This window comes from Mesoplodon densirostris, chromosome 17, assembly GCF_025265405.1.
Source record: "Mesoplodon densirostris isolate mMesDen1 chromosome 17, mMesDen1 primary haplotype, whole genome shotgun sequence".
Classification (NCBI taxonomy): domain Eukaryota; kingdom Metazoa; phylum Chordata; class Mammalia; order Artiodactyla; family Ziphiidae; genus Mesoplodon; species Mesoplodon densirostris.
In genome coordinates this window covers 43,236,114-43,263,639 of record NC_082677.1, presented here as the reverse complement: position 1 = coordinate 43,263,639, position 27,526 = coordinate 43,236,114, and the positions used below count along the sequence as shown (strand labels likewise).

Here is a 27,526-nt window from a genome sequence, read left to right as displayed (position 1 = left end):
TTCTACATGGTGAAATATTCTGAAACATTATTTTGCACATAGTGAGATCTTTTCTTGAGGTTTAATGTACAATTAACTCATAGGGACATAGTCAATTTTTATCCCAAGTGTAAGAACATATCTAACAGTGAAGATATTGACAAACTTCCAAGGGCATTTTTCTTGTAAACTAAGTTGTACTATGAGTATCTTTGACTGGAAAGGGTATTGGTATATAATATCCTAAGAATAAAATCTGATTTATAGACAATTACTACACAAATTCTTGTACATAAACATGACTATGTTTCAAAGTAGTATACAATTATTGAAACATATTGATATTTTTTTCTAAGTGGGACAAGCAGAGGAACTGTTACAGTCGTTTAATTTTCTTCAAAAAATTAAGAATGTAAAAAACAAAACTAACTTCCATTGTATAGTGAGGAGAAAAAATTTTGTTAATCTTGGATCATTGCAGAAAATCTAAAGATAGTCCAGGTTTAAAGGACAGCTTAGCCATCTTATTATTCTGAACTTGTGCCTGAATTTGGGATGGAATAATCCTAAAAAGTGTCAGGGGAGATGAAATACAGACACAAGTCATATAGTACTCATAAGTGAGAAATAGTTACAAGTTACAAGTTTGAAAGCACAAAGTAATAGTACAGAGATTATGAAGAATTCAATTTTTTTTTTAAATAAAGAATTTTTCAAATGATTGGGTACACTAAAGTTAAGAAATTTTACAAAATGATTTCTTAATAAAATGGAAAATATCATTTAAGTAAAACAGAATATCTTCATCATTTTACAGAAATAAAGTACAGGTTTTAATTTTATGTTGTATATCTCCAGATTTTTTTTTTTTTGGCTTGCTATGAGCTGATTTTTATTGGGAGAAACAAGAAAAACAGGGGCACTGTCTTCAGAAGGCTCGAGTTAAATAAATTATGTGTTTCCTGAGTAAGGCTTTCTCACATTTAGAAACTGTTCATCAGATTAGACAGTTGACATTTGGGGATGGAGGAACGGAGATACTAAACAGGGAGAAGTTGGTGGGTGTGGTTCCTGCCAGAGCAAACTTGGCAGCCTCCTGATGGGATGAAGGGGGCCCAGGGGAGGAGTGCCAGCCCACCTTACTCATGAGGCCCAGGAAGTGTGGTTTGCAGAGTTGGAGACAGAATGAAGCAGAGATGCTTTAAACTCATTCAAAACCAACTTCACTGTCTTTCTAATGGTTGATCCTTCTGCTGACCCCTCTACATAAAAGTTTGTGATCTGTTGGCTTCTTCTCTGTTTCTTAACCATTTATAATACGTGCAGACATGTGAGGCCCAGGTGGGCATTGAAGAGGCCTGGAGAGGAGGTTTTTGCCCATAAATAGAGATTTTGAAACTTAAGACAAGCCTTACTCAAGACCAAGTGGACAGCCACACATTCAGTGAGGTCTAGGGAGTCTGAGCTCTAAGTTCTAGTTCTAAGGAGTTCTTTTTTTTTTTTTCTTTTTTTGAATTTGCATCTTCCTTTAATTTTTATTTTAAATTGGAGTATAACTGATTAGCAATGTTGTGTTAGTTTCAGGTATACAGAAAAGTGATTCAGTTATAAATATATATGTATATATTATTTTTCAAGTTCTAGGACATACTTTAAAATCAATAATATGTAATATATTTTTATGCATACATCTATCAACATTGAGAAATTCATTTCCTTTTAGAAATTATTACTTGAAAGTATTTTAAACCTAGGCACTCAGAGTTGACTCTCTTCTGATACTTTATTTTTACAGGATTCCATACATTTCTTTATAATTGTATATTATCCATAAAATTTTTGAAACAGTCCTTATATACATTGTATGAGTGTTTAGAAATATATAAATATTTAGCTATTCAAATAGATGATAAAATCAATGTTTTTAGCTTCAGCTTTATCATCAATGTATATATCATCTTATTGGATTTTATAAACTATAATAGTTCCCTTAAGCAAACAAATGAGTTTGTTCCTGGCTTTTCATGGGTTGAGTTCTTGCCAGGAAAGAAGAGGAGTCTTTCTTCTTTTTGTTGAGCTCTACTATTGTCTCAGAGTATGAGAGCTCCCCCTCTATTTCATTAATGTTTCTAGTCATTAATATCTTACAAGTAAAATAGTAGTCCTTTAAAAAAGAAAGAAATGGATAGTAAGGCAACTAAAGTTTTAATATATAAGAAAAAAAGTGTAAGCAAGTCTTTAATTAAACATCTTCCCTTCTATATTCCAAAGTATCTGGTAATTCTAATATGTTACACTCCTTATTCAGCCTCAGAGCCATTCTGTTATCTTTCCCACCTCTTATATATATATATGAGTATGTTATATGTTTTTATATTCTTTCTGACACCTTCACCCATAATTTATGCATTACAATGGTTAAATAACTTTATTTAATTAAGATTCAAATTATAGCATTAAGACCAATTAATTATATGTTGCTATCACTTATTAATTTATTCACTCAATAAATTTGTGCACCAATGTGGTACAGTGTCTTATCAATGTAGAAGAAAATGTCAGTGAGTCAATGTTAAATTTTCTACTTATTAATTTTCTAAATCCATATGACAGGTTTAACTCATTTGAAGTAAAACAGGATTCACGAACAAAAGAAGAGAATGTGATACTGAAAGAGTCAAGGAAAAAGAATATCTAAAGAGGGACAGAGAAAGAGGAAAATTAAAGATACTTTGGTTACATTCAAAGAAATATACAGGAAATAATTTGTGGAGATGATAACCTTCTGTAGTAAAAGAGAGACATAATAGAACTTAAAACTCTGGTCTCACTCTATTATTCCCTCAGGTGCTGGATTTTTGGTAAAATTTTTAGTTTCACAGCTGGAAGCTATTACTTTGCCTGATGTACAGCTTTTCAACTGCTTGCATAATTAAAAAGATGTTATGAGCATACATTTTTATTTTTATTGAGATTTTTTGTTAGTTTGAAAGGGATTTAAACTATACTTGGAACATCTTAAAGTAAATATGTGAATATTTATGATAGGCTCATTAGGACTTAATTTGTTGAAGTTTATTTTTAAATTTACTTCACCAGACATGTTTATGGCCAAATAGGCAACTATATTTGACTTGTGAACAGCTTTCTTAAAAAGGAAAGGGAATTGAAAAAGTGATCTTTAGAAGTACCTTTATACTCTGTGTGGCAAAATGATTATAAATAATATGGAATCAAAAATAATATCCATTCTGTTTCTCTTGGAAGCCATGCATTTTACTCATATTTATTTGTCAGTGTAATTAATTCTTATTATATTTTGCATCCCTCTCAGTATAGGGGTAATATCATAGGTACTAATACTCTACTTTTCATTTGATGCCTTATTCTCATCTCTATAAAAATCATTATTAACAGTGATTGTGCATTATTCACAGATATTGGCTGACCTAGAAAACCATACATTATTTAAGAATGATCTGGAATGTCAAAAGCTGATTCTGGAAGCAATGAAATACCATCTATTGCCAGAAAGAAGAACTTTAATGCAAAGTCCAAGAACTAAACCTAGAAAATCTACAGTTGGAACTCTGTATGCAGTGGGAGGAATGGATAACAACAAAGGTATTTAGTTCTAGATCTTTAGTAATACACACACTGTATCACACCATGATGTGATTTGACGGTTGTAATCTGTGTAATACCAACAAACTTCACAGAATCACAGCTTTATTCATTAAGATTTAAGATTTAGGGAAAAATTAAGACACGTTTCAGTTTTCCATTTTTTCAATCTTTAGTTGCTGTTTCTGTTTCTTACTCATCTTTAAATCTTTTATCTCATGCATTATGTACAAGACTTCATATGAAATGAAAAAAAAGATTAAAAGTACTTAGAAAACACGGGCCAACTAATTTGTTGGATATATTGAAATATGTATTTCTATTCTAAGTAAAGGAAATGTAATCTGCCAGTCACATGCTTGCTGAGAGTAATATGAAGAAGCGAGTCTCTGCTTTTGAGGAGTTTAGAATCTCATACAGAAGCCAGACAAAGAAGTAGACAATTATAAATGGGTGTACTGACTATGGCAGGTATCATTTACAAATTTATATATATATATTTTTACCAATTTTGCTCTTACAAGGAAGTGAATGATTTGTTTAAAACCAGATACATATATTCGAAGGTTTTGTTCTTACTTTTCTATAGTTAGTGGGAAAATCTCCATGAATGTTTGTTCTCTTCAGCCTTTTTTATGTGTCTTAATTTTCTTGAACAAGTACACAAGACAAATAATGTAAGTGTCCTATGTTTGTGTCTAATAGGTGACATAATTATCCATAATACATTTAATATACATGTGCAAAATACAGTTGGCAACCATAGGGTGTGACCACATATTCAAGCTCTATTAAAGGAACTCTGTTGTTAAACAATCAGGAGGAAGCAACAGAACTTACCTCAACTACTGTGAAGTGAGATCCCAAAATAGGAGGCAAGGGGAAACAATTCAGTTAATCAATAGAGAACAACACACATTTCCCATTTTTTATTTGCCAAGAAGATATCTGTGGCTATAAAATGATTTTCACTAGTTTAATTTTTTGAAGTTTTACTCCTATTTGCTGGGCTATGGATTTCTAGTGATTATCACATTAAATGAGCATTAAAATATTAACATATATATTCAAGAGCTTAACTATTAGTTTAAAAGGGTAAATGACTTGACACTTTAAGAACTAAGGAAATGGCATCAATCTCCCTCCCTCCCTATCTCTCTACACTTCTAGCTCCTTCTTTAATGTTATTATTTAAGAGACCATGTCAAAAATCTCCCCCCAAAAGATATAGTGCTTTAACACCCTCTTTTATAAAATGGTGAAACAAAATATCTTAAATACAAATATCTCTAAAAAATAGCCAGAAATTATATTGAAATGTCCCAAAAAATGTTTTTCAAGCTTAGATAACAAATCTATTAACATGTATCCATGTAGTCTTTATGAGAGTAGTAAATACTGAATAACATGCAGCACATGATAAAATTTGCCATCTCTTGGAGTAGAAGCATGCAAACTTTATTGTAACTTTTTTATTTTTTTATTTTATTTATTTTTGTGTGTGTGTGTGGTACCCGGGCCTCTCACTGTTGTGACATTTCCCGTTGCGGAGCACAGGCTCTGGATGCACAGGCCCAGCAGCCATAGCTCACGGGTCCAGATGCTCCACGGCATGTGGGATCTTCCCGGACTGGGGCATGAACCCATGTCCCCTGCATCGGCAGGTGGACTCTCAACCACTGCGCCACCAGGGAAGCTCTATTGTAACATTTTAATAAGTTTGTTTTACCTGTAAAAGTAAATATCAATAAAAGGACAATGATTTTATACATGTTTATCAAACTTTAAGGTCTAATGAATGACATTTGCTTTTCAAGAACACTGCGTTCTACAGAACGAATGCCTGTATAAGATCAATTCCATTTGTAAATATGCTCATATCATTGAAAAAATAAAGAACATTGATGAAATCAGGCCAGCCAGTGACTAGGACTGAACAATAAACAATAAATTAACATTAGTAAAAAATCACTATGCTATGAAGAGCCAAAAGACATGACTAATTTAAATTTTTAAATTTAACAACTTTAAATACAATTGCCATAGCATAAAAGAATGTGAGTATAGGGGGGTCTGTTGAGTTAAACTCTTTTCCAGCATTTGAATTTGTCTAATTTTACACAGCAGTCTTTTGAGACTGAAAACATTCTTAAGAAATTGAAATTTCTTAGGGATTCTGAAACTTTCATTTTATAATTGAACACTACTAATTATTTAGCTATTGTTCCACTTATCCAGTAGTCCAGAAGATTAAAAGAGTGTGACAAAACAAGGGATTTAAAAAGATATTCCTAATTAAATCAGCAATAAAATAGAAAAAAAAATGAAGGAAGTTTTAAGAATTCTTACCATATCCTCAGCCCTCTAGGAATTGGACATTAAATATATCCCATAACTTACATAAAAATCTGACATTACCAAACCTCAGAGAACCTACTTTTCCTGCTGCAGCAGAAACTTTACCAGTTTCAAGAGATTTAAAGAACAACTAGGACATTTTCAAGTTAATCCCTTGTATTTACATTGTGCTTTTACTGCTTAACAGCTGTTTTCTACACCTTATTAACTTGTGCTACCTCTAAATAGGCATTAAGATTTTATCCTAAAGTTGTGTTTTCTTTTCTTTAAAGGTAATGAGGAAAATTAAAATGTAAAAAGAGGCAGGAAAATCAAAAGAAAAAAAATAGCAAAACATTGGAATTTACTTTGCATGACTAATTTGAAAAATAATGCAATACAATATAATATAATAGAGTATGTTACAATACAATACAATGATATGCAATGTTTAGTGTGGTTTTTGGAATTGTTTACATATTCATATTGTGCCTCATAAGGCTATATAAACATTTTATTGAATTCTTCTTCAGCTCCACAGTTACTGGGATTCATATGATATTTTATGGGATTGATAAACTATGAGTACAACTCTTGCAGATTTACTGTAAATATTAAGAAAATTCAGAGCATTTTTCTCTCCTTTCCTCTCTTTTCTTCTTATATCCACACATTACATGCATCCTATAATGATACACTTTTTGCACATCTATTTTGTGCCGGCTCTGTGTTAAGAACTTGTGAACATTATGAATATTACCCCTACCTCACAAAGCTTCCAAGTTACTCTAGGAAAGCAAATAGTAAACAAAATATTTGTGAATAAAATGAGGGTTACAGGAATGGACTTGTGAGTGAAATCAGTATAATGCTTGGGAACCAACCTAGTCTAGTCCAGAAAAGTAGAGAAGTACAGAGAAAGTGTTTGTTGTTGTTGTTTTTAGCTGAAATCTAAATAATTATTAGGCATTAATTTAGCACATTACTGGAGCAGCAGAGTAGGTGTGCTGGTAAATTCCAGACTAGAGATAAATCAAATGTGACGGTTTACAGCTAAAGAAGTGTGACATCTTTAAAAATGGAGAGGAATACTTTATGGCTGAAATATAGCCAGTGGAGAAATGAAAGCCACATAGTAGTAGAGGAAAGACACAGCAGATTTCAGGGAAAGGATAAGCATGATAGATTCTGAATTGAAATCTAGACATCATAGAAATCAGGTGATGTTCTGAGTGAAGAAAGTAGTCTTTGCAATCAGAGAGATGCCTGTTCAAATCCACGAATGTCACTTAAAATCTCTAGTGTAATTTACCCTTTCTCAATACTATATTGTGCTTCTGTAACAATTACAGTGATTAAATGTAAAGAGGCTAAACTAATACAGAGCATTACAACATGTCTGTTCAGTGCCAAAGAGACCATCAGAGAACTCAGCAGCAACCTGGGCTGACTTTCCTTTTCACATTATGGACTAAGGCCAAGCCATCTAGGAACTTTGGAGGCATGGGCTATAGTGGTTCTATAACATAATAGTAATGTGACATAGGGAAGAAGATAGGACAACAAGATATTCATATCAGTGGCATTTATATGATTAGCATTATGTAGAAATTAAATGCCTTTTATACCAAGACAAACAACATTCAAGAGTTGGAATCACATGAATCGTATGAGAGAAAAGAATCAAGTCATAAATGAAGTTAGCAGTATCTCTTGGAAAGTATAATTTAATTAGCTGCCATACTGGAAAATACTGAAAAATAAGTCTTTAGCGATGTAATAATTTATAGCATATTTAAGGCCAATTAAATGATTAATAGGGCTTCCCTGGTGGTGCAGTGGTTGAGAATCTGCCTGCCAGTGTAGGGGACACAGGTTCGAGCCCTGGTCTGGGAGGATCCCACATGCCGCGGAGCAACTAGGCCCGTGAGCCACAGCTACTGAGCCTGCGCGTCTGGAGCATGTGCTCCGCAACAAGAGAGGCCGTGACAGTGAGAGGCCCGTGCACCATGATGAAGAGTGGCCCCCGCTTGCCACAACTAGAGAAAGCTCTTGCACAGAAACGAAGACCCAACACAGCAAAAATAAATAAATTAATTAATAAACTCCTACCTCCAACAACAACAAAAAATGATTAATATATTTATTAATGTTTGTTCTACTATGAATGAAAAATGAGGGGACATATAAAATTAAATACGGAAAAAAGTCAATGAATTTTTAAAAACTATTTTTATTAGGAGAACAAATTTTTTAAATGTTTTCAACTGAAATCAAGTGCAGATTTAAAACAATGCAGTAAATTGTACCAATAAATATGCTTTCGTTTTGGTAAGAATTTTATTACAAATCACATAGGAATCATCATAAATCCTTTAGAAGGTTGAGTTAAAAGTAAAACACTAATTGCTTATTCTTAAGTGCTTGAAATATCTCACACTAATGTATGATTCATGTAAGCTATGAAATAAAATTTGGTGCTATTGATTACTGGAAAATATTTGTATCAAAAAGTCTCTATTGAATTTATTTTCTGATTTCGGTTGATTATTAGAAAATCCCATGCAAATAAAAATAATTTGGTTTTGTATTCATAGAAATTGTATTTTTTGAAGATTCATTTCCTTTCATTCTAATTATGAACATATATTGAAAACCTGGTAAATATACAGTAGTATAGATAAGAAAAGGAAAAACAACTGTGAGCTTATAACTTAAATATAATCATTGTTATCATTGTTAACAGAGTGGCATATTTTCCAAATTTCTCTGTAAATGTGCATGTGTGTGTGTGTGTGTGTGTGTATACATGTTGGTATACAGACATAACTCTATATCTACATTTATACAGAGATTATCTATTTACAATTGTCTTCATCTCTCTCCCTCTGGTATCTAAATATAGGCATATTTAGATTTATTAACATACCTAAGAATTATTATTTTGTTGCTTTTATTTATTAATTATATTATATGTGTAAATTTATATTTCATTAAAGTTTTTAAATACATCATTTCAAGTACCTTACTAATTCTTATTCACATGAAAAATGCCACAGTTTACTTGAGCTTAATCCTATTATCAAACAGTTTGGTGGAATAATCCATTTTATTTTCTATAAATAACACCATCATTAGTATCTGCATACATTAAGAGTTTTTCCTAAGCTTTGAGTGTTTATACAGATAACTGGCTGAAAAATTATTAGGTGGGAAGGTAAAGCTTTTGAGACATATGAGCTGGTTTCTTTCTTGAAAGTTTTAAGAATTTATAGTAGCACTAAATTATGGAAATAGTGTCATTTTTTGGGCCTTGTCAACAAATTTTCTCTCTAAAAAACCATTTTATTATTAAAAATTTTAGCATAATAGTAGAAAAAATAGTATAATGAACCCCATGTTCTTGCCATTACATTTATATTTCTCCTTCTAGTAATGAAATTGAATATTTTTGTAATTTCAATTTTTTGTGTATTTAATCATCAAATATACTGCTGAAGAGTGACATATTATTTCCCTAGTTTCCAATTATTACATATTTTATTTCAGTTTCTTGAACTAATTGCCTACAGTATTTGGCATAAAGTTCAATAGAAATAGCTTCGGAGGTGCTTTTCTCATTTTGTCTATTTTATAAGGAATAATTTAAGTATTTTACAAGTTTGCTGTAAACATTTAGTATGTAGCATAGCATACCTGGCAGTTTTGGAAAGAATGATGAATACTGTGTATGAGAATAGATAGAGGCTATGGACAATCTTAAGTTCTCTCAGAGATAATTTTCCTTTTGACAGACACTTAAGTAAGAACAAAACACCTTCTTCCAAACAAGCATTAGATAATTTGAGGCTAAGATGTAGTATCTGTGAGGGTCGCCCTACTCCTGGTTTGCTTTCAGTATGTATATCAAGGCCATTGGTCTTTACTGGGCCCTGAATGCCATTTTATTTTCACCTCAGAAGAACCAGTTCTAATTTTTTAGCATCTTAGCTTCCATTTTCTGCCTGGATTTCTGTCTCTCCTTGTATATGTCTTACAAATTAGCAAGTGCCCAGAAGACAAGCAATGATGCCTTGTCATTCTTTTTTCTGAGTCTAAAGTCCTGACTACCTTGGTTGCCCTGAACTACAGTTAGTGTCTCCCCAGCCACATAAGGCTACCAACAAGCCTGGGCCAACAAGTACTTCAAGGACTCTCAGCCTAGTGCTGCCTGTGAATCAGCCATTTCCCAAGGGGAAAATGGCAAAGGATGTTGGCTTCATTTCAATTCTCATCCCTTCTATCTGGGATTTGTCCTCTTAAGTGTTTGATATCTTTTTTTAATCTCTAATGTCTTTAAACAGTTGAATTTTGTATTCTAAGACTATCACTTTATAGTTTTTATTGTGGAGATAGTTTATTTGATACAAGCTAATCCATATTTAACAGCAGAGGCCCCTGCAAATTTGTAATTTCAACATTGTCCATTTATGAAACTTCTCTTTGAATTTTTTTGAGATATATATAATAACGTTGTTGATGTTCTCATCTTACATGCTTTTTGAAAAATTTAATCTATTATTTCTTTAAATATTTCACAGGTTTATTTTATATTCTGTAGCTAATAACTCCAACATCTAAAAGCTTGAGAGTCTAAGTCTATTGTTTGTTGTTTCTGACACCAGAAATTGAGTTTGTTCTGGAAGAGTAGAGGCATTGCAATTCCGGAAATGCAATCTCTAGCAAGCTACAGGCTGGTCCACTGAGGGTTTGGGGCAGGCTGTATTTATGGGCAAGGAATGCAAAGAGGGCAGACTCCAGCCAGAGTCCAAGAAGTTAGTTTATTGGCTTGAGTATGGGGAGAGATTCTTGGCAGATGGTCATTGGTAAATTTTGGTCTTTAAATCAGGCATTTGTGGGAAATCAGTCTCTTGGTTCTTGTGTTATCTCCTTCAGGGAGCATGCGTGAGATTATCTATTTCATATTTTTGGGTTCCATTTTTCATTAAAATCTTTTCACACTTTCCTCTAGCAAGCATAAGTCAGCTTTAACAAAGAACCAGGACCACCAGTGACATACAGCTTTGTCAGCCCTCTTCAATGCTCCAGGCTTAATGCAAAGTCTCTGGATCATTCTCCCACCTCATGTTAGGCCCAAGGCAGATGCTCTAGATCTTACCGTAGTTGTGGACATGCACTCCAAGGAAATGCTGGCTTTTGTACTCAGGTAGCAAACTCTATCCCAGGTATAACTGTTCTTCAGCTATTTGGCTGAAGTTTTTTTCTTGGAGTTTTTTCTTACTTTCAAGTCCAGCAATGCAAAAAAATTAATGTTATTGTTGCATTTTTCCCAGATTTACTGGTATTTTAATTAGAGGGCACTTTGGTGTGTCTTCCATTCTCTATCAAGCAGAAACCTCATTTTTCTTTTGTCTCCTAATTTTTTCATCCATAGATTATTTTACTTGTTTTATGTCCTATACTTTTTGGAGAGTACAGATTTTGTTTAGAATTAAACTATTAGCAAACCTGATATTTCACCACTGTTTACATATTTATAAACTATACCATTGATGTTTCCATGGTTTGATAGTGTTTGAATATTCACAAATTTGGTAATACTATATTCACATGTAACTTCCACATCTCTAAAATGAAGATAATAATTCTAACTCAAAGTATTATATTATATAATGTAATAAGTTAGAGCAGTTCTGATTACAATGTAGATGATGACGCACTAACAATTTGATTGAATCCTTACATATTCTTCCCATAGCAAATACAATTCAAATTCCTGCCTGAGCTTAAATAGAAATCAATACATATCTTGGATCTGAGGTATTGTTAACAAATATTCAGAACTACAAGTATAAATTCTGAGCATATTTGTTCTAATATAATAGATTAATTCCCTTTTCTAAATTATAAGCAACTTGGAGACAGGAACTTTACATTCCTAACATCAGAAAGCATTGTTACTTAGAGTAGGCTTTCAGTAAATATCTGCTATACTTAAATTACAACTTATTTAGCTAATTTTAGTAAATATCCAAAATGAAAAATCACATGTATGTGTGTGTATGTATATATTATTTATCAATATAAACTTTGAATAACTATGAAATTCTCCTTTATTTATAACCTTTGGAAGATTTTAAAGGCAAACTGTAAACAAAAGATTGCCATTACCTGAATAATTTTCCCAGAAGTACCCCTCAAGAAAAAACAATTATTGTGAATCTGTTATTTATCCTTAGTAACTGATCATTTGGGAATGATGAAATTATTTCATCAATGATTTATATACATATTTTGATTGAAGTATAGTTGAAGTACAATATTATATTAATTTCACATGTACAACAGTGATTTCACATTCAAACACATTATGAAATGATGACCGCAGTAACTCTAGTAACCATATATAACCATACAATATTATTATAGTATTATTGACTAAATTCCTTATATGGTATATTACATCCCTGTGACATTTATTTTATAACTTGAAGTTTTTTCCTTTTAATTCTCTTCACCTATGTTGCCCAACCCTCCACTTCCCTCCCCTCTGGCAACCAGCTATTTGTTCTCTGTATCTATGAGTTTGTTTTTGTTTTGTTTGTTCATTTGATTTTTTCCTTAGAGTAAACATATAAGTGAATATTTGTATTTCTCTGTCTGACTTACTTCACTTAACATGCTATCCTCTAGATTCATCAATGCTTTTGAAATGGCAAGATTTCATTTTTTTATGGATGAGTATTATTTGGTTGTATATGTATACCACATCTTCTTTATTCATTCATCTATCTGTGGACACTTAAGTTGTTTCCATATCTTGGCTATTGTAAATAATGCTGCAATGAGCATAGGGATGCATATATCTTTTTGATTTAGTGTTTTTATTTTCCTAGGTAAATACCAAGAAGTGAAATTGCTGAGTAATACGGGAGTTCTATTTTTAATTTTTTGAGGAAACTCCATATTGTTTTTCATAGTAGCTGCACCAATTTACATTCCCCAAAACAGTATACAAGGGTTCCCTTTTCCCCACATCCTCACCAATATGTGTTATTTGTTGTATTTTAGATGATAGTCATTCTGATAGGTATAAGATCTCAAAATCTCATGAGTTTCATTTGCATTTCCCTGATGATTAGTGATATTGAGCATTGTTTCATGTGTCTTCTGGTCATTCATATGTTTTCTTTGGAAAAAATGTCTGTTCAGGTCCTCTGCACATTATTTAATCAGGCTGTGTTTTTTATATTGAATTCTATGACTTGGATTCATATAGCTTGGACTTTAACTCCTTATTAAATATATCATTTGCAAGTATCATCTCTCATTCAGTAGGTTGCCTTTCTGTTTTGTTGATAGTTTCCTTCCCTGTGCTAAAGCTTTTCACTTTGATGTGGTCCCTTTTGTTTATTTTTACTGTTGTTTCCCTTACCTGAGGAGACATATACAAAAACATATTGCTAAAATTGATGTCAAAAAGCATACTGCTCACATTTTCTTCTAGGATTTTATGGTTTCAGGTTTCACATTTTAGTCTGTAATACATTTTGAGTTTATTTTTGTTTATGGTGTATGAAAATGATCCAGTTTGTTTCTTTTGCATATGGCTGCCCAGTTCCCCAACACAATTGTTGAAGAAGCTGTCTTTTCCCCATGGTATACTCTTGTTTACTTTGTCATAGACTAATTGAGCATATAAGTGTAATTTTATATCTCAGCTCTCTATCCAGTTCCATTGATCTATGTTTCTGTTTTTATGCCACTGCCATGCTGTTTTGATGACTATAACTTTGGAGTTTACTTTGAAATCAGGAAGCATAATACCTCTAGTCTTTTTCTTCTTTCTCAGGATTATTTTGGCTATTTGGGTCTTTTGTGATTCCCTACAAATTTTAAGATTATTTGTTTTAGTTCTGTGAAAAATGCCATTGGTATTTTAGTAAGGATTTCATTGAATCCATAGATTGCTTTGGGTAGTATGGACATTTTAACAATATTAATTATTCCAATTAATGAGCACATTATATCTTTCAAATTTTTTGTGTTGTCTTCAATTTCATCAGTGTCTTATAGATTTCATAGTACAGATCTTTCACCTTTTAGGTTAAATTTTTCTAGGTATTTTATTCTTTTTGATTCTGTTGTAATGACATTGTTTTCTTAATTTATCTTTCTGATAGAACATTATTAGTGTATGAAAACACTAACATATCTCTGTATTTTAATTTTATATCTTGCTACTTCACTGAATTCATTAGTTCTAATATTTTTGGTGGAGTCTTTAGGGTTTTCTAAATATAGTATCATGTCATCTGTAAAGAGTGACAGTTTTACTTCCTTTCAGTTTGAACGCATTTTATTTCTTTTTTCTTGTGTGACTGCTGTGCTAGGACTTTCAATAATATGTTGAATAGAACTGGAAAGAGTGGGCATCCTTATCTTGTTCCTGAACTTAGAGGAAATACTTTCATCTTTTCACCATTAAGCATGATGCTTCTGTGGGATTGTCATATATAACTTTTATTATGTTGAGGTATGTTCCCTCTACACCCACTTTGTTGAGAGTTTTTATATCTTAAATGAATGTTGAATTTTGTCAGAAGCTTTTTCTTCATCTATTGAGATGATTATATAATTTTGTCATGATATAGGTTCATCTGTGGGACTCTCTGTGCTTCCTGGACTTGGATGTTTGTTTCTTTCACCAGTTTAGGGATATTTTCACCCTTATTTCTTCTAATAGTTTTCCTGTCCCTTTTTCTCTCTCTTCTTCTGGGAAGCCTATAATGCTAATGTTAGTATGCTTGGTGTTGTCTCAGAGCTCCTTAAACTATCCTCATCTTTTTGTTTGTTTTTTTCTTTTTACTATTCTGATTGGGTCTTTTACACTAGCCTGTCTTTCAGTGATCACTGATCCATTCTTCTGTAACATCTAATCTGCTGTTGAATCCCCCTAGTATAGTTTTCATTTCAGTTATTGTATTCTTCAGTTTTAATTTGTTCTTTTTTATATTTTTATTTCTTTGTTGAAGTTCTCACTGTGTTCCTTCATCTTCTCCTGAGCTCAGTGAGGATTTTTATGACCATTACTTTGAACCCTTTTTCCTGGAAGATCAGTTATCTCCATTTTATTTAGCCTTTTTTTTTTCTTTCCCAGGCTTTGTCTTGTTTTTTCATTTGCAACACATTCCTTTGTCTCATTTTGCCTAACTCTTTGTGTTTGTTCTTATGCATTAGGTAGATCAGCTACATCTCTTGGTCTTGAAAGAGTGGCTTTAAGTAGAGGTGTCCTATTGGACCCAGTAGCAGTGTCCTGCCTGGTTGCCAGAACCAGGTGCCCCAGGATTTTCCCCTGTGTGGGCTGCATGTGCCCTCATGTTGTGGTTGGGCTGTGATTGTTGTGGATATAGCTAGTGTGTGGAACTGGTCTGCCATGCATCTGGCTGAAAGGTCTAGCCACAAATGTTGCATGCACTCTGTTGTGTGTGACTGGCTCCTGGTGTAAGAGCACATTCAGGGGAATATCAGTGCTGGTCAAGAGCACCTGCCAAGTCTGTCAGGGTGGAGAGCCACCTTGGATAGGCTGTACTGCCAGTCAAGTGTGGCTGCCAGGACTGGTGGTGAAAGGAGCTGCTTTGGATGGTCTCTGCTGCCAGCTGAAAGTGCTTGTTGGGTCTGGTAGGTGGCCACTTTGGAGGAGCACTGCCTTTGTCAGGTCCACAGGTGAATCGGGGGTGGGTTGAGTCGTTCAAGTAAGTTATGTGGGGAGAGTCAGAAATGGCACTTACCAGCACAGGGTCAGCTAGGTAGAGGATGATGGAAAAACACAAAAAACAAAACAAAACATAAGACTGGCCCTTGCCAGTTCCTCTATACCTAGAGAAAGTTCTAACAGCTCCCAGCCCCTCAGAAACACACCTTAAAATTAATCAATAAATCTCCTCAGTATGACGCAGGTGCTTTTTTCTGTGTTGGGTCTCAGAGCAAGTGAGTTTGCATGCACCTTTAAGAGCAAATTTTGGTTTCCTATATCCTTCTGCCTCTCCTGGACATAAGTTTGCTTGTTTTCAAAGTCTAACATTATGGGAGCTTGTCTTCCCAGTGCAAGTCCCCAGGGTTCAGGAGATTCATGTAGGGTTTTGAGCCTTTGTTTCTCAGGGAGGACCACCACAAATGTGATATCCTTCCTGCTCCTGGTTTCCAGTGTTGGGGGTGTGGGTCCCAGGCAGACTGCATCTGCACCCTTCCTGACCATCTCAATGTGGCTTCCTTTTTTTATCTTTAGTTGTGGAACATCTTTTCTGATAGTTTTCAGGTCATTCCCAGAAATAGTTGCTGTATGTGTTGTTGTAATTTTGGTGTGTCTGTGGAAGGAGGGGAGCCCAGAATCTTCCCATTCTGCCATCTTGTCCAACCCCCACAATAACATGTACTTTACCAACTTCCAAGCACCATTATATACAAAATTTCATTTACATTTTACAGCAAATTTATTTAATAATTATACCATGTATTTCAGCCTAGAAATATTTAATCCCAGAAAAATAGGATTTTTATATTTCATATCTAAAAGTAATTTTGGTGTGTCTGTGGAAGGAGGGGAGCCCAGAATCTTCCCATTCTGCCATCTTGTCCAACCCCCACAATAACATGTACTTTACCAACTTCCAAGCACCATTATATACAAAATTTCATTTACATTTTACAGCAAATTTAGGTTGAGAGTATATTCTTGATCATTCGGATTTTGACAGAGGTTAAGAAACTTCTTATTTTTACCTGTTAGTAAGTAGTTTAAATTAAGGTAGAGTTTAAATCTAGGTATCTGTGTAATTCCAAAATTGGTGTTCTTCCTTCTACCCTTTTTCCCACCTTTGACCTATTAATGATGAGATGTGCTCAAAGTGACTTTTAAAAATATCAGCATAAAATTCCAACATACTTTTAATTCTTAATATGTGATTTTTATTTATAATTTTACTGAAGTTTGGAACTAGTTCTCTAGTGTACAGGATAAAGAAAAAATCCCAGGACAGGTAAATAAACCTTATTTTATTATTTTAAGAAATACAAAAGAAAGTAATTGAAAAAAATAAATATGCTCTAAAATACTCATTTTTTAAAAAATTTAACTTTTATGTGTATATTATTTCCTCAAAGAAAAATTAGCCATATGAAAAAGGCAACTTTTAGATATGAAATATAAAAATCCTATTTTTCTGGGATTAAATATTTCTAGGCTGAAATACATGGTATAATTATTAAATAAAAAGTTCTATAATTCATCACAGGAAATTATATTTCCTACTATTAAAAAAACTGTTAATATCTAGACTATACCCTACTATTAGTACTTCCATCTAACTTGGCTTCAAACTTTAGTTGTCAGAATTACTCTGCTCTCTATAGTTAATCAGTTATCAGGGACTGTCTGATTTACATCAGCATTTCTACTACTTTAGTTGAAGCTTTATCATCTTATGCCTGCAGACCTGGGGTATTTCATGTGTTTATCAAATGGACCATTTTTCCTGACAACACATTACTAAACTAGATAATGATCTCCCTACCTCCAGTCTCTCTCCAATCCTACTCATCCAGCTCATTATTTCCAAAGTAACTTATCACAACTTTTAGCATGATCATTAAAACACAAATATATAAATAACATAATAAAATAAAAACCTTCATTAGGCCCCCTTCCCCCAGGTACAGCCCAATATTCTTTACCAGTGCAACATCTATCCTTCACCAGCTATCATTACAAATTTAACCAGCAGTTTTTTTCCTATTTTTCTCTCCATCATAAATGTCTTGAAGAACACTTTTAATCTTTACCAAATTTCACAACTCTCTTCCTCAGATATGAAGCACCACACTGGTTGCAGTACTACCCACACATATATATTATCTTATGCTTCAGTGTCTTTTTCCTTTTATCCCTCTTTCTTTGCTTGTTTAACCCTATTGTAATATTCTCTCATGCATGGCTTCTCAGTTAGCCTTATTTATCCCTCATCTATAATATCTTAGCATTGTGTTCTTGCCACTTTTATTATACCAATCCAGTTATATTAAATGCATCTGTTTTCATTTTCCCAAAATAATACGAAATTTTTGAACATAATTAAAACTTAAAAGAATTATTCAGTTAACTTCCACATACTCAGCTAAATTTTACAGTTAAAATTATGCTACATTTGCTTTAACATATATTTATCCAACTATTATTCCTCTACTCATCTATCATATTTTTAATACATTTCAAGGTTGTAGACATAAGTACACTTCATACTGTACACATCATCATATTATTAACTAGATTTCAATATTATTTTAGAGCTTTTGGACAATATTAACATACAATGAATTGCACAAATCTTAAGGGTATTTTTAAATGAATTTTGACAAATACATATATTTATGTGGTTCAAAGTCCTTACAAGATAGAAAACATTACCATTACCCCAGCAAGTTCCCTCATATCCCTTCCTAGTCAGTCCCCAGCTTCCACATCTCCAAGACAACCACTTCACTGAATTTCTTTCTACTTAAAATAGTTTGGCCTATTCTTAAACTTCATATGAATGCAATCACACATTTCATATGCTTTTATCTAAACTTTCTGTCAACCAGCATACTTTGGTGACTCCACCATGGTGTTATGTATATCAGTAATTTATTCTTTCCTTTGAATTCCTTAATAGTAATCTGGTTATCCAGTTTCCTGCTGATGAACACCTGGGATATTTCCAGTTTTAGCTATTATAGGTAAAACTACTGTGAGCAGTCATGTACAAGTAACTTTTTGTGACCACTGCACTTTCATGAAAAAGAGATACGTTAACCAATGTTATAGACATTATAACATGACTTGCAAAAAATGTGAGTGGAAAAAAATCATGAAAAAAATCTTCTTGCTTCTTGAAAATCATACAAATATATGAGTAAATAAATCACAAAAATATGTTGTTTTCTCTATGTTTATTCATTACTAAACCTATTTGCTTTTTCATGGTTTTTGTTCTACTAGTAATAACATTTCACATGTTGGATAACAACCTGGGCTTTTGGGGATTTTTTTATGCATATGAAATATTCTTTGATATACTGGAATTATCAGATGTATTTTTATTTAATGTCAAAGCTTTTGAAGAATTTTATGTTAGTTCTGTTTCACGCTCAGGTAGCCTTTATGCCTAACTTTTAAAATTTCCTTTTAAGATCATGCAGCACTAATGTGGTTCAGAAATGCTCATGTAGACTTGTAGATAATGATCTATACACATAATGATAGACCCATCAAGAGATGATTTAATACCAAGAGCAAAATTCATGAATAAATATCACAGGGAATAAGCACATTTAATTTACTCTGTTACACTTGAGTCATATTAACTATACATATTACTCAAGGAATCCAACCATACCTGCTGAGAGAGATAGAGATAATCACTTCAATGATGAGGTGTGATGTCAACCTCAATTCCTCTGGAGTAAGTAAGAGATGGGAGAAGTGAAAATGCTGATGTCTCAGAAAGTTCCAGGATCTGTGTTGTGCTGGGAGTATTATTATGCATTTAATTACTTACTTTTTATTTTATATAAGAACAAACTATACAAAAGAAAACTAGGTATTTTATTTTGTATCAACAACAAAGAAATACCCAACAAAAAATGTTTCCATACTAAATTTAAACTTTTCAAAGTACAGCTATATATCTGTGTGTATATTTGTCTAAGTTCATATTAATGTGCATTTAGTAGAAATGTAAGGGATTTTAATGAAAACAATTTTAGTTATTTTAGGACTTTTGGCTGGTGTACAGACTTTAAAGCCTAATTCCTCACTAACAACCCCAAATACCACTTGATGAGTGATGTTTACTTATTTTAGTAAAATTAAAACAGAGCTGTGTGAGCCTTGTATTCTTTAGCAACATAATTAAGTATTCCATATGTTGGTGTTCCTCATATGATAATGAGAATAATATCACGTACCTCTTTGAGACACCATGACAAATATCAAGACAATGACATATGTAAAAAACTTAACTGAATGCTGGGTCAATAAATAATGGTGGAGGTAATATTTTGAAATGTTACATATTATTCTTTGCTGGCAAATTTTTTCTCATTTAAAACTCTAGTTTTCAGGGTCAAGACTTTTACAGTTCACAGAACAAATCCAGCCAAGAAAGGTCTCATTAGTAAGCTTTTGTCTTTTAGACAAAGTTCCTTTTGAAAAGAAGTTAATGAACAACATGTGTATAGCTATAAAAAAAATAGTTATGCTTTTGCACATCTGATTTACACATATATATTTTAACCCTATATATTAGCCATTGCTTTCTACATTTTATATGTATCAAAACTTCAATGTCAGTATCAATTTAATATTTATCAGATTAAAAGAATTTTAAAACAGCTATTATTCTTTACTATAATCAAATAAATATGTTTTATACTAATTATACAAATAAATTATGTTCACTTATTATACTATTCTTAATCTTTACTGATCTATTGTCATTACATTCTAGTCAGAGGTATTTTTTGTTGTACATAATTACAATTTCCTTTTAAGTGGTTTCTTTACAGAAATCTGTAAGGGTGACCATTGTCTAGGTCTATCTTTGAAGCATGGGCATGAATAATAATGGCTTCATATGTTTGGCAGTCTAATTATAATTCTATTAAATTAAAATAATTTTTATAGGTACTCACATGTTGAACAGAAAATGTGACTTTCTGATTGTTCTGTTGATATTACATTTTTCCCCAAATTAGGAAAAAAAAAAAAAGGTTTTGTTGATTTTTTAAATCTCTGACCACAAATTGGAAAGTACTAATTATGAAATTGGGTTACAATTGTATCCATTCTACTGCCAGTTCCCCAGCATTTCTTGGGTTCCCAGGTTATTAATTCATCCTTTTTGGATTATCTAATTCTGCTACAAATATTCACTGAATACCTTCTAATCTCCAGTCACTGTTCTCAGTGCTGGTAGACCAAACAGCAAAAGTCCCTGGTCTATTGTAGTTTAAATTATATTCAGCAGATTAAAAACAAATATACAATTTAGTTTAGTTTATGCAATGACTAGTTATCAAGAAATATAAAGTAAAAAAAGGGGGATGGGAAGAACAGGATAAGGGAACAGTGCTGCTATTTTTATGAAGGTTGGCTGAGAAAGGCCACCCTGATTAGTTAAACCTGATATACAAATTGCTATATGAAAATTTAATGAATTTTTTTCTAAAAGGAAGAGTTCTTTGATTTATTATGACCAATAAATATTTGTTAGGTGTCTTTTTCTCCAAATATTTATATTTTATTGGTATTTTAAGAGTAAGGACTGGCAAACAATGGGCTAAAAGCCAAAGCTAACCACTGGTTGTTCTGTATGGCTTTGGTTTATACATTATACTAGTTGAAAATAATCAAACAAAGAATAATACTTCATGATGAATTTAGTGAATATTAGCATTTTGCGAAATTCAAATTTCAATGTCCATAAAATTTAATTGTGACTCACTCATTTGTTTGCCTATTGTTTACAGTTGCTTTCACTCTATAATGTCCATGTAGCTGCAACAAAGAGACACATAAGGAGACCCACAAAGGCTCTGTTTATTACTATCTGGCCCTTCATGGAAAAAAAAATTTTCCAAACTCTGTTATTGAAGAGAATAAATCTCTATATCATATTTCTAGGAAACTTGTAGTGCCAAATGTATATTCCCTTGACCCAACTCTAATTTATTGGCAGCTGGAGTGGACAGTTTCTGTACATGTTTACAATGTCCCACCATAAGCAGCCTTCTGGTCTACCTGTTTATCCTCTTAGGAACATTCTTTGAGGTGCTGGGAGCAAGTTCAGACTGCATGACCCTTACACAGGAAGCCCAACTGTGCAAACAAAGCTCCAGGAGCCATCCTCAACCAACTGGGTATGGAAGTATGTGTATCTACTGTAATATCACTTTCAGTGTTCTCACTTTTTTCTTTATATGCTCCATTTAGCTTCTTTGTTGGCAAATACTTTCTTCAATTATATTTTTTATTTTTAAATGACAGTGAGTTTATCATAGGAGACAAAAAAGCAACACAAGGGTCTGTGCATGAACTCAGCAACAGAAGTGCAATGACCAATCACCTGCAGACTTTGGAAAAAGTGAGGTGATTCGTTACTGAGCATGAGGTACATCTGTTATTTAAGTAGTGATTTGTGGACTGAAGGGCTAGTAGCAAAGTTTGTATTTTATGCAGTTATTCACAGTTAATATGTTGTGGAAACTAAAATTGGGAAGGGCTGTTTTATTTAACTAAGCCATGGTAACTGAAATTTATTCATACCAGAACCATGAAAAGCTAGGACCGTCTATATTTGAGGAGATATTATACAATCATACTGCAGAAAAAGAGGACTAGAATGTTAAGGTAGAAGACTGACAGGCACAAGCATATGAATAGGAAGCCCTCCTTTGCTTTGGTTAAAGGGGAATCAAGATTCTGAGAGGCACTGATCTCTTCTTGACACAAGGCAGTCCCACTGTGCTGTCCTGCATCCAGCATGACAGCAGGCAAGCAGGGGTCCCTCCAGCTTAGACTAAGTCATTTATAAGAGATTATTTAGTTCCAAAGAAAGAGTCAACAAAACGTTAAAAGGTGAGAATCTTTCAAATTGATATATTTTAGAGGTAAAAGAGAAAAAAATAAGAAAACTGCATCATTACATCATTCTGTTTATCTTATGTGTGCTAGCTGTGAACACCAATTTGAGCCTAGTTAAAGATATATATCAAGCATGCTGATGACATGTCAAGACCACAATAGCAGTGGCTCTTCCCGTAGATTGTGATTGACTGAGTGGACAGTAGAGAGAATTAAAACTATCCTTTATTCTACATGTTTGCATCGCCTCCTTGTTGACGGCCTCCTTGCAGTCACAGGTCAGTTACTGATTTTCATTAACAACCAGGTGTCTGATCAGACAGCTCTACATCTTTCATGTGAACTCAAAACAAATTTTAATATAGCTAACAATAATAGGAATCTTGGTGAAAAAAAAACATAAAAGGAGAGAAAGCATTAATTCTTAACTATGAAGTAAAAATTTCCTTGAAATTATTTTATTGAATGATTTTATTATTGAGGATATATTATGGTATTTGACTACTTAATGGGTACCTTGGATTTTCATAAATGTAAAATTTTAAAATTATCTAACTGTAGGGATGAACTGATATTCCTCTTTCTATTCAAAGTACTTGGCCAGATCATTTTATCCTGAATTTGTCTCATCACACTTTCCATCATTGCCAGTATTGTTGAGAGGCAGAAATGGAAATTGAAATAGATAAATTGGAAATTGGAATTAACCATCTTGACCTGATTTTTACTCATTGGCTTGAACTGAACAAACTGCACTATCAAGAATTTTTAAAGAACAGCTTTTCATACCACAGTTCTACAACTGGATAATTTCTAAAGCATTTAGCTCAGTAGTGATCATCATATGGCTTTAATAAAATGATTCACTTACAATTCTGTGCCAGAGAAAGCTGAGCATTTGCAGTTAGGTGGGGGAAATAACTTTAAAATACTGTATGACTTTTTCTGAAGAAAAGCAATATAATAAAAGAAAACTTATTCTTTCATATTTGCCCTTTTGAGGACTACTATTTAATGTCTGCCTCAGTAACTCCATTCAGTCACTTCAGTTCCACTTCAGTACGTTTTCATTGAACTTGAAATATATCATTGGAGATTACCATTTCAAGGTCATCACTTTGCACCAAGCTGTAGAAGCAACTGAAAATTACGAATAACATCATGTCAGCCTAAACCCAGTTTGTTTTTCAGACACAAAGAGTTTTCTTCTGGAATAGGTGTTGACTTATCAGGCTGCTAAGAGATATTTTAAGGAAGAACCATACTTCTTCCCCAAGGGTCTCAGGGGAAGAACAAAGTCAAGGTAACTGCTTCCTTGACAGTCTTTAGAATCAAGAAAGATGTTCATGTGTTAAATTAAATTCTGGTTGTTTACACTGTTCTGAATGAGTCAGCAGACAAAGGACTTTCAGCTCCTAGAAGCTATGTTCTGTAATGAAGAGTGAAGGAAGGTTCTCTCAGTTAAAAATTGAATCGCCTGTCAGTGAAGTTTTCTTTCATGGGTTCATCTTCACTAGAAAGACACAAAGCTTAGTGGCTATCTTAGCCATAACCATTTCCAGTGTCTCTTCTGAGGATGGACCAGGGTTAAAATTATAAGTTAAATTCTTCAAAATTTAGCCTAGTAAAAACTTTATTTTGCCTTTTAGTGGTCAGAGGATTTGGGCCACTTAACTGTACATTGTGTATATCTTTCAATGAATGCGGATTGAGTAATAAATTAGCGTATTATGATAAAATTCCATCATAATTATAAATTCTTTGTAGCGAGTACATTCTTTTTGATCAATCTCCCAGTAAATGTTCAATACATAAGTACATCCTTTTTCTAAACCAAGTCTCCTTTTACAGACCCACAGGGAAAAAAGCCTGTGTGTGTTTATGCATGTTTCATAAGTACTAGATCTTAATCCTCCAATGTGTGGTTCTTCTCTGTCAAAGAAAGAGAGAGTTCTCAGGGCTACCTCAGCTTACTTACATGAAAAAGACTCACAGAGAAGGAGAAGTAAAAGATTTAGACATGTGTTTCGCTGGTGATGCAGTGGTTGAGAGTCTGCCTGCCGATGCAGGGGACATGGGTTCGTGCCCCTGTCCACGAGAAGATTCCACATTCTGTGGAGCAGCTGGGCCCATGAGCCATGGCCGCTGAGCCTGCGTGTCTGGAGACTGTGCTCCACAGCAGGAGAGGCCACAACAGTGAGAGGCCTGTGGATCACAAAAAAAAAAAAAAAAAAGATTTAGACATAAGTAGACGTCACTGCATTTTCACCTAATGTGGTACTCATATAAACCCTCAATTTGAATAAACATTAGTAGGTCATAGAGAGCCTTCAATTAATATATCTTTGTAAGGGTGGGTGCTTATTTATGAAAAAGACAAAAATGTACTTTCCAAGAGTCTATAGTTTAGGAGGAGATCAATGGGCTCTCATGTTTTTTTACTATACTGATGAAAAGGCATTTGAATGACCTTTGTTTATGTCATACAGTCAGTAATACTACAACTAGAACCCAGTTGTCATAATAGTCATTTTTCCTTTCATTCACAAGTGCTGACATTTCCTTTCATTCACAAAGGGTAGAAAAATTCTAATAAATGTTATATGGAAAGTGTTTTGAAAAGTTTTAAAACTTTTAAAAAGGTTTTTAAGAAGTATCTTAAAATAATATTTTAATAATAATATAAATAACAAAGGCTTGGCTTAATTTAGGCAAATGTTAGTTATAAAAATAAATATTTAATTGGAAAATTCAAGTAGTATGAGTTTATGTTCAGTGAACATTTATTAAGAAAATGAAAAAAATTAAGTATACTTGTAATAATGTTTTAATATGTGTTCTTTTGCTATAAAGTTATTTTAATACATGAGCTTTTTACTGTAAAATGGTGACAGTGATAATAATAGAAATAATAACTACAAGCTTTGAGTTGCTTTTTTAAAGTCTCTTTCCTATGACATCTTTAGCAACACCAAAAGCTGTTTTTAAAAATAATGAATTACTATTTTAATAACAGAACTAAGATGTATTTATGGCAAACTCTTTAAAATAGGAAGTTACAAATCAAAAATTCAACTCCCTCCATTTCCTAAATGCTCCATGTATTTTATTACACACACACACACGCACACACTCCACACCTCCCATAAGAGTTGCACTGATTTAATATCAACCAGTTGGTTGTGATGTGAATATCAAAATTATAGATTTTCTATTTTTTTTGAAATTTAATAAGATGATTAATAAATAAATTATTAAGATTATTTAATAAAATTATTATTTAATTTTAGGAAAGCTTAAGTAAATCTTTCAACATTTACATGGTATTCATATTGTTTTTCTATTAAAGAATTATCTCCTAATTTACTTCTTGATTTATAAAAGCTTTTAACATATCAAGGAAATTCACTCCCTGTTATATTTATAAAACATTTTTGTTGTTAATGTTTTCAGTCTTTGGGTTTTTTAAATTGGTTTATTTTTGATGTAACTATATTTTATATTGTGGTGATTAATGATCATATATATATATATATATACTTAAAAATTTCTGGGTCTCATGCTCTCTCTCATGGACTTTTGATCTTGGGCCCACCTAGAAGTGAAAGTTCATCAACTACGTTTTCATCTTCTAGGATGCTTAAAGTTGTAGTAGACTGTGACCGAAGGCAGGTTACTTAAATCCCCGTCCCTGTTAATGCATGTGGAGCCCTGATAAGAGAACCACACATGTGCTAGTTCTGTGGCACTGTGTGCTATGCTCTATCCCTGTCTCATCTAAACCTCATTCTGGTTTAACAAGTAAGGCAGGAATCTAAGTTATTTATTTTTCTCCAGAGGCCAACTGGTTATCTGAACACTATTTATTTGAATAATAAAATGTTTTTTCACTGATTTGAACTGCCATTTTTATTATATTATACTCACATGTATTAGAGTTATTTCTGGCTTTCTTTTCATATTTATTAATATAACCGTTTTCATTCATAATAAAGCCATCTTTTTAAAATGTCTAGTTACACAATACTTTTTAATATCTGGTAGGCCATTTTTTCCTCAAGATTCCTTTGTATTGGAGATTGTCTGGCTTTTAAAAATGTATTTCCTAATATTTGACTTTCAAATTTCCAGAGAAACACAAGTATAATTTTATAAATACCTTGTACAAATATTATTATATAAATTGTGATTATAAGATAATAATTATCATTTGGACAATAACAAACCATCTCATTCAAAATTAGTATGATTCTTTGTATTCATTCAAACTGACATTATTCAACAGAGTTTTACTTTTTTTCTTTATCTAGATTTTTAACCTATTTTTCTGATTTTATTTTTTAGGCAGTTTATTTTTAGTGGTGCTATTTAAATAGGTTCTTCTGTTCTTTACACAATCTGGTTATTTTCATTTTTAAAAATTGCATGGATTTTTGTATTTTACTTATTTTCCAACTTCCAGAAATTTTAAATTTTTTCTAAGATTTTAAAGATAATAACTTTTAATTATTAAGGTGGACCATTACATGAAATACAAATAATTGAAATGATATTCCATACTTTTGTTTCCCTTGGTTATGAGCCAATAAATTGACATCCTTTTGTATTTCTTGATTTTAGTGAAATTAGTATAAACTAAGCAAAATGCTTGGTTTTTGAGATGTATATACCTACTTCAAAATCTAGCATTAAGCTTAATGATATATATACATTTATATCTCTATACAAATCTTCAGCTTATGATGGGATTACATGTTGATAACCCCATTGCAAGTTTAAGGTATAGTAAGTTGAAAATTCATTTAATACACCTAACTTACAGAACATCAGAGCTTAGCCAAGCCCACCGTAAACATTCTCAGAACACTTACATTCGCCTACAGTTGGGCATAATCATCTAACACA

At 32.7% G+C, this 27,526-nt stretch overlaps 1 protein-coding gene across 2 annotated transcripts in view; it reads left to right on the top strand.

Annotated features, from left to right (window-relative positions):
• KLHL1 (kelch like family member 1) overlaps window positions 1-27,526 on the top strand; it is a 402,508-nt gene that overhangs the window by 285,988 nt on the left and 88,994 nt on the right. For both annotated transcript variants that reach the window (XM_060079916.1, XM_060079915.1), the window contains one exon: window positions 3,417-3,603. In XM_060079916.1, coding sequence (XP_059935899.1) covers window positions 3,417-3,603 — 187 coding nt within the window. The remainder of the gene's footprint in view (window positions 1-3,416; window positions 3,604-27,526) is intronic.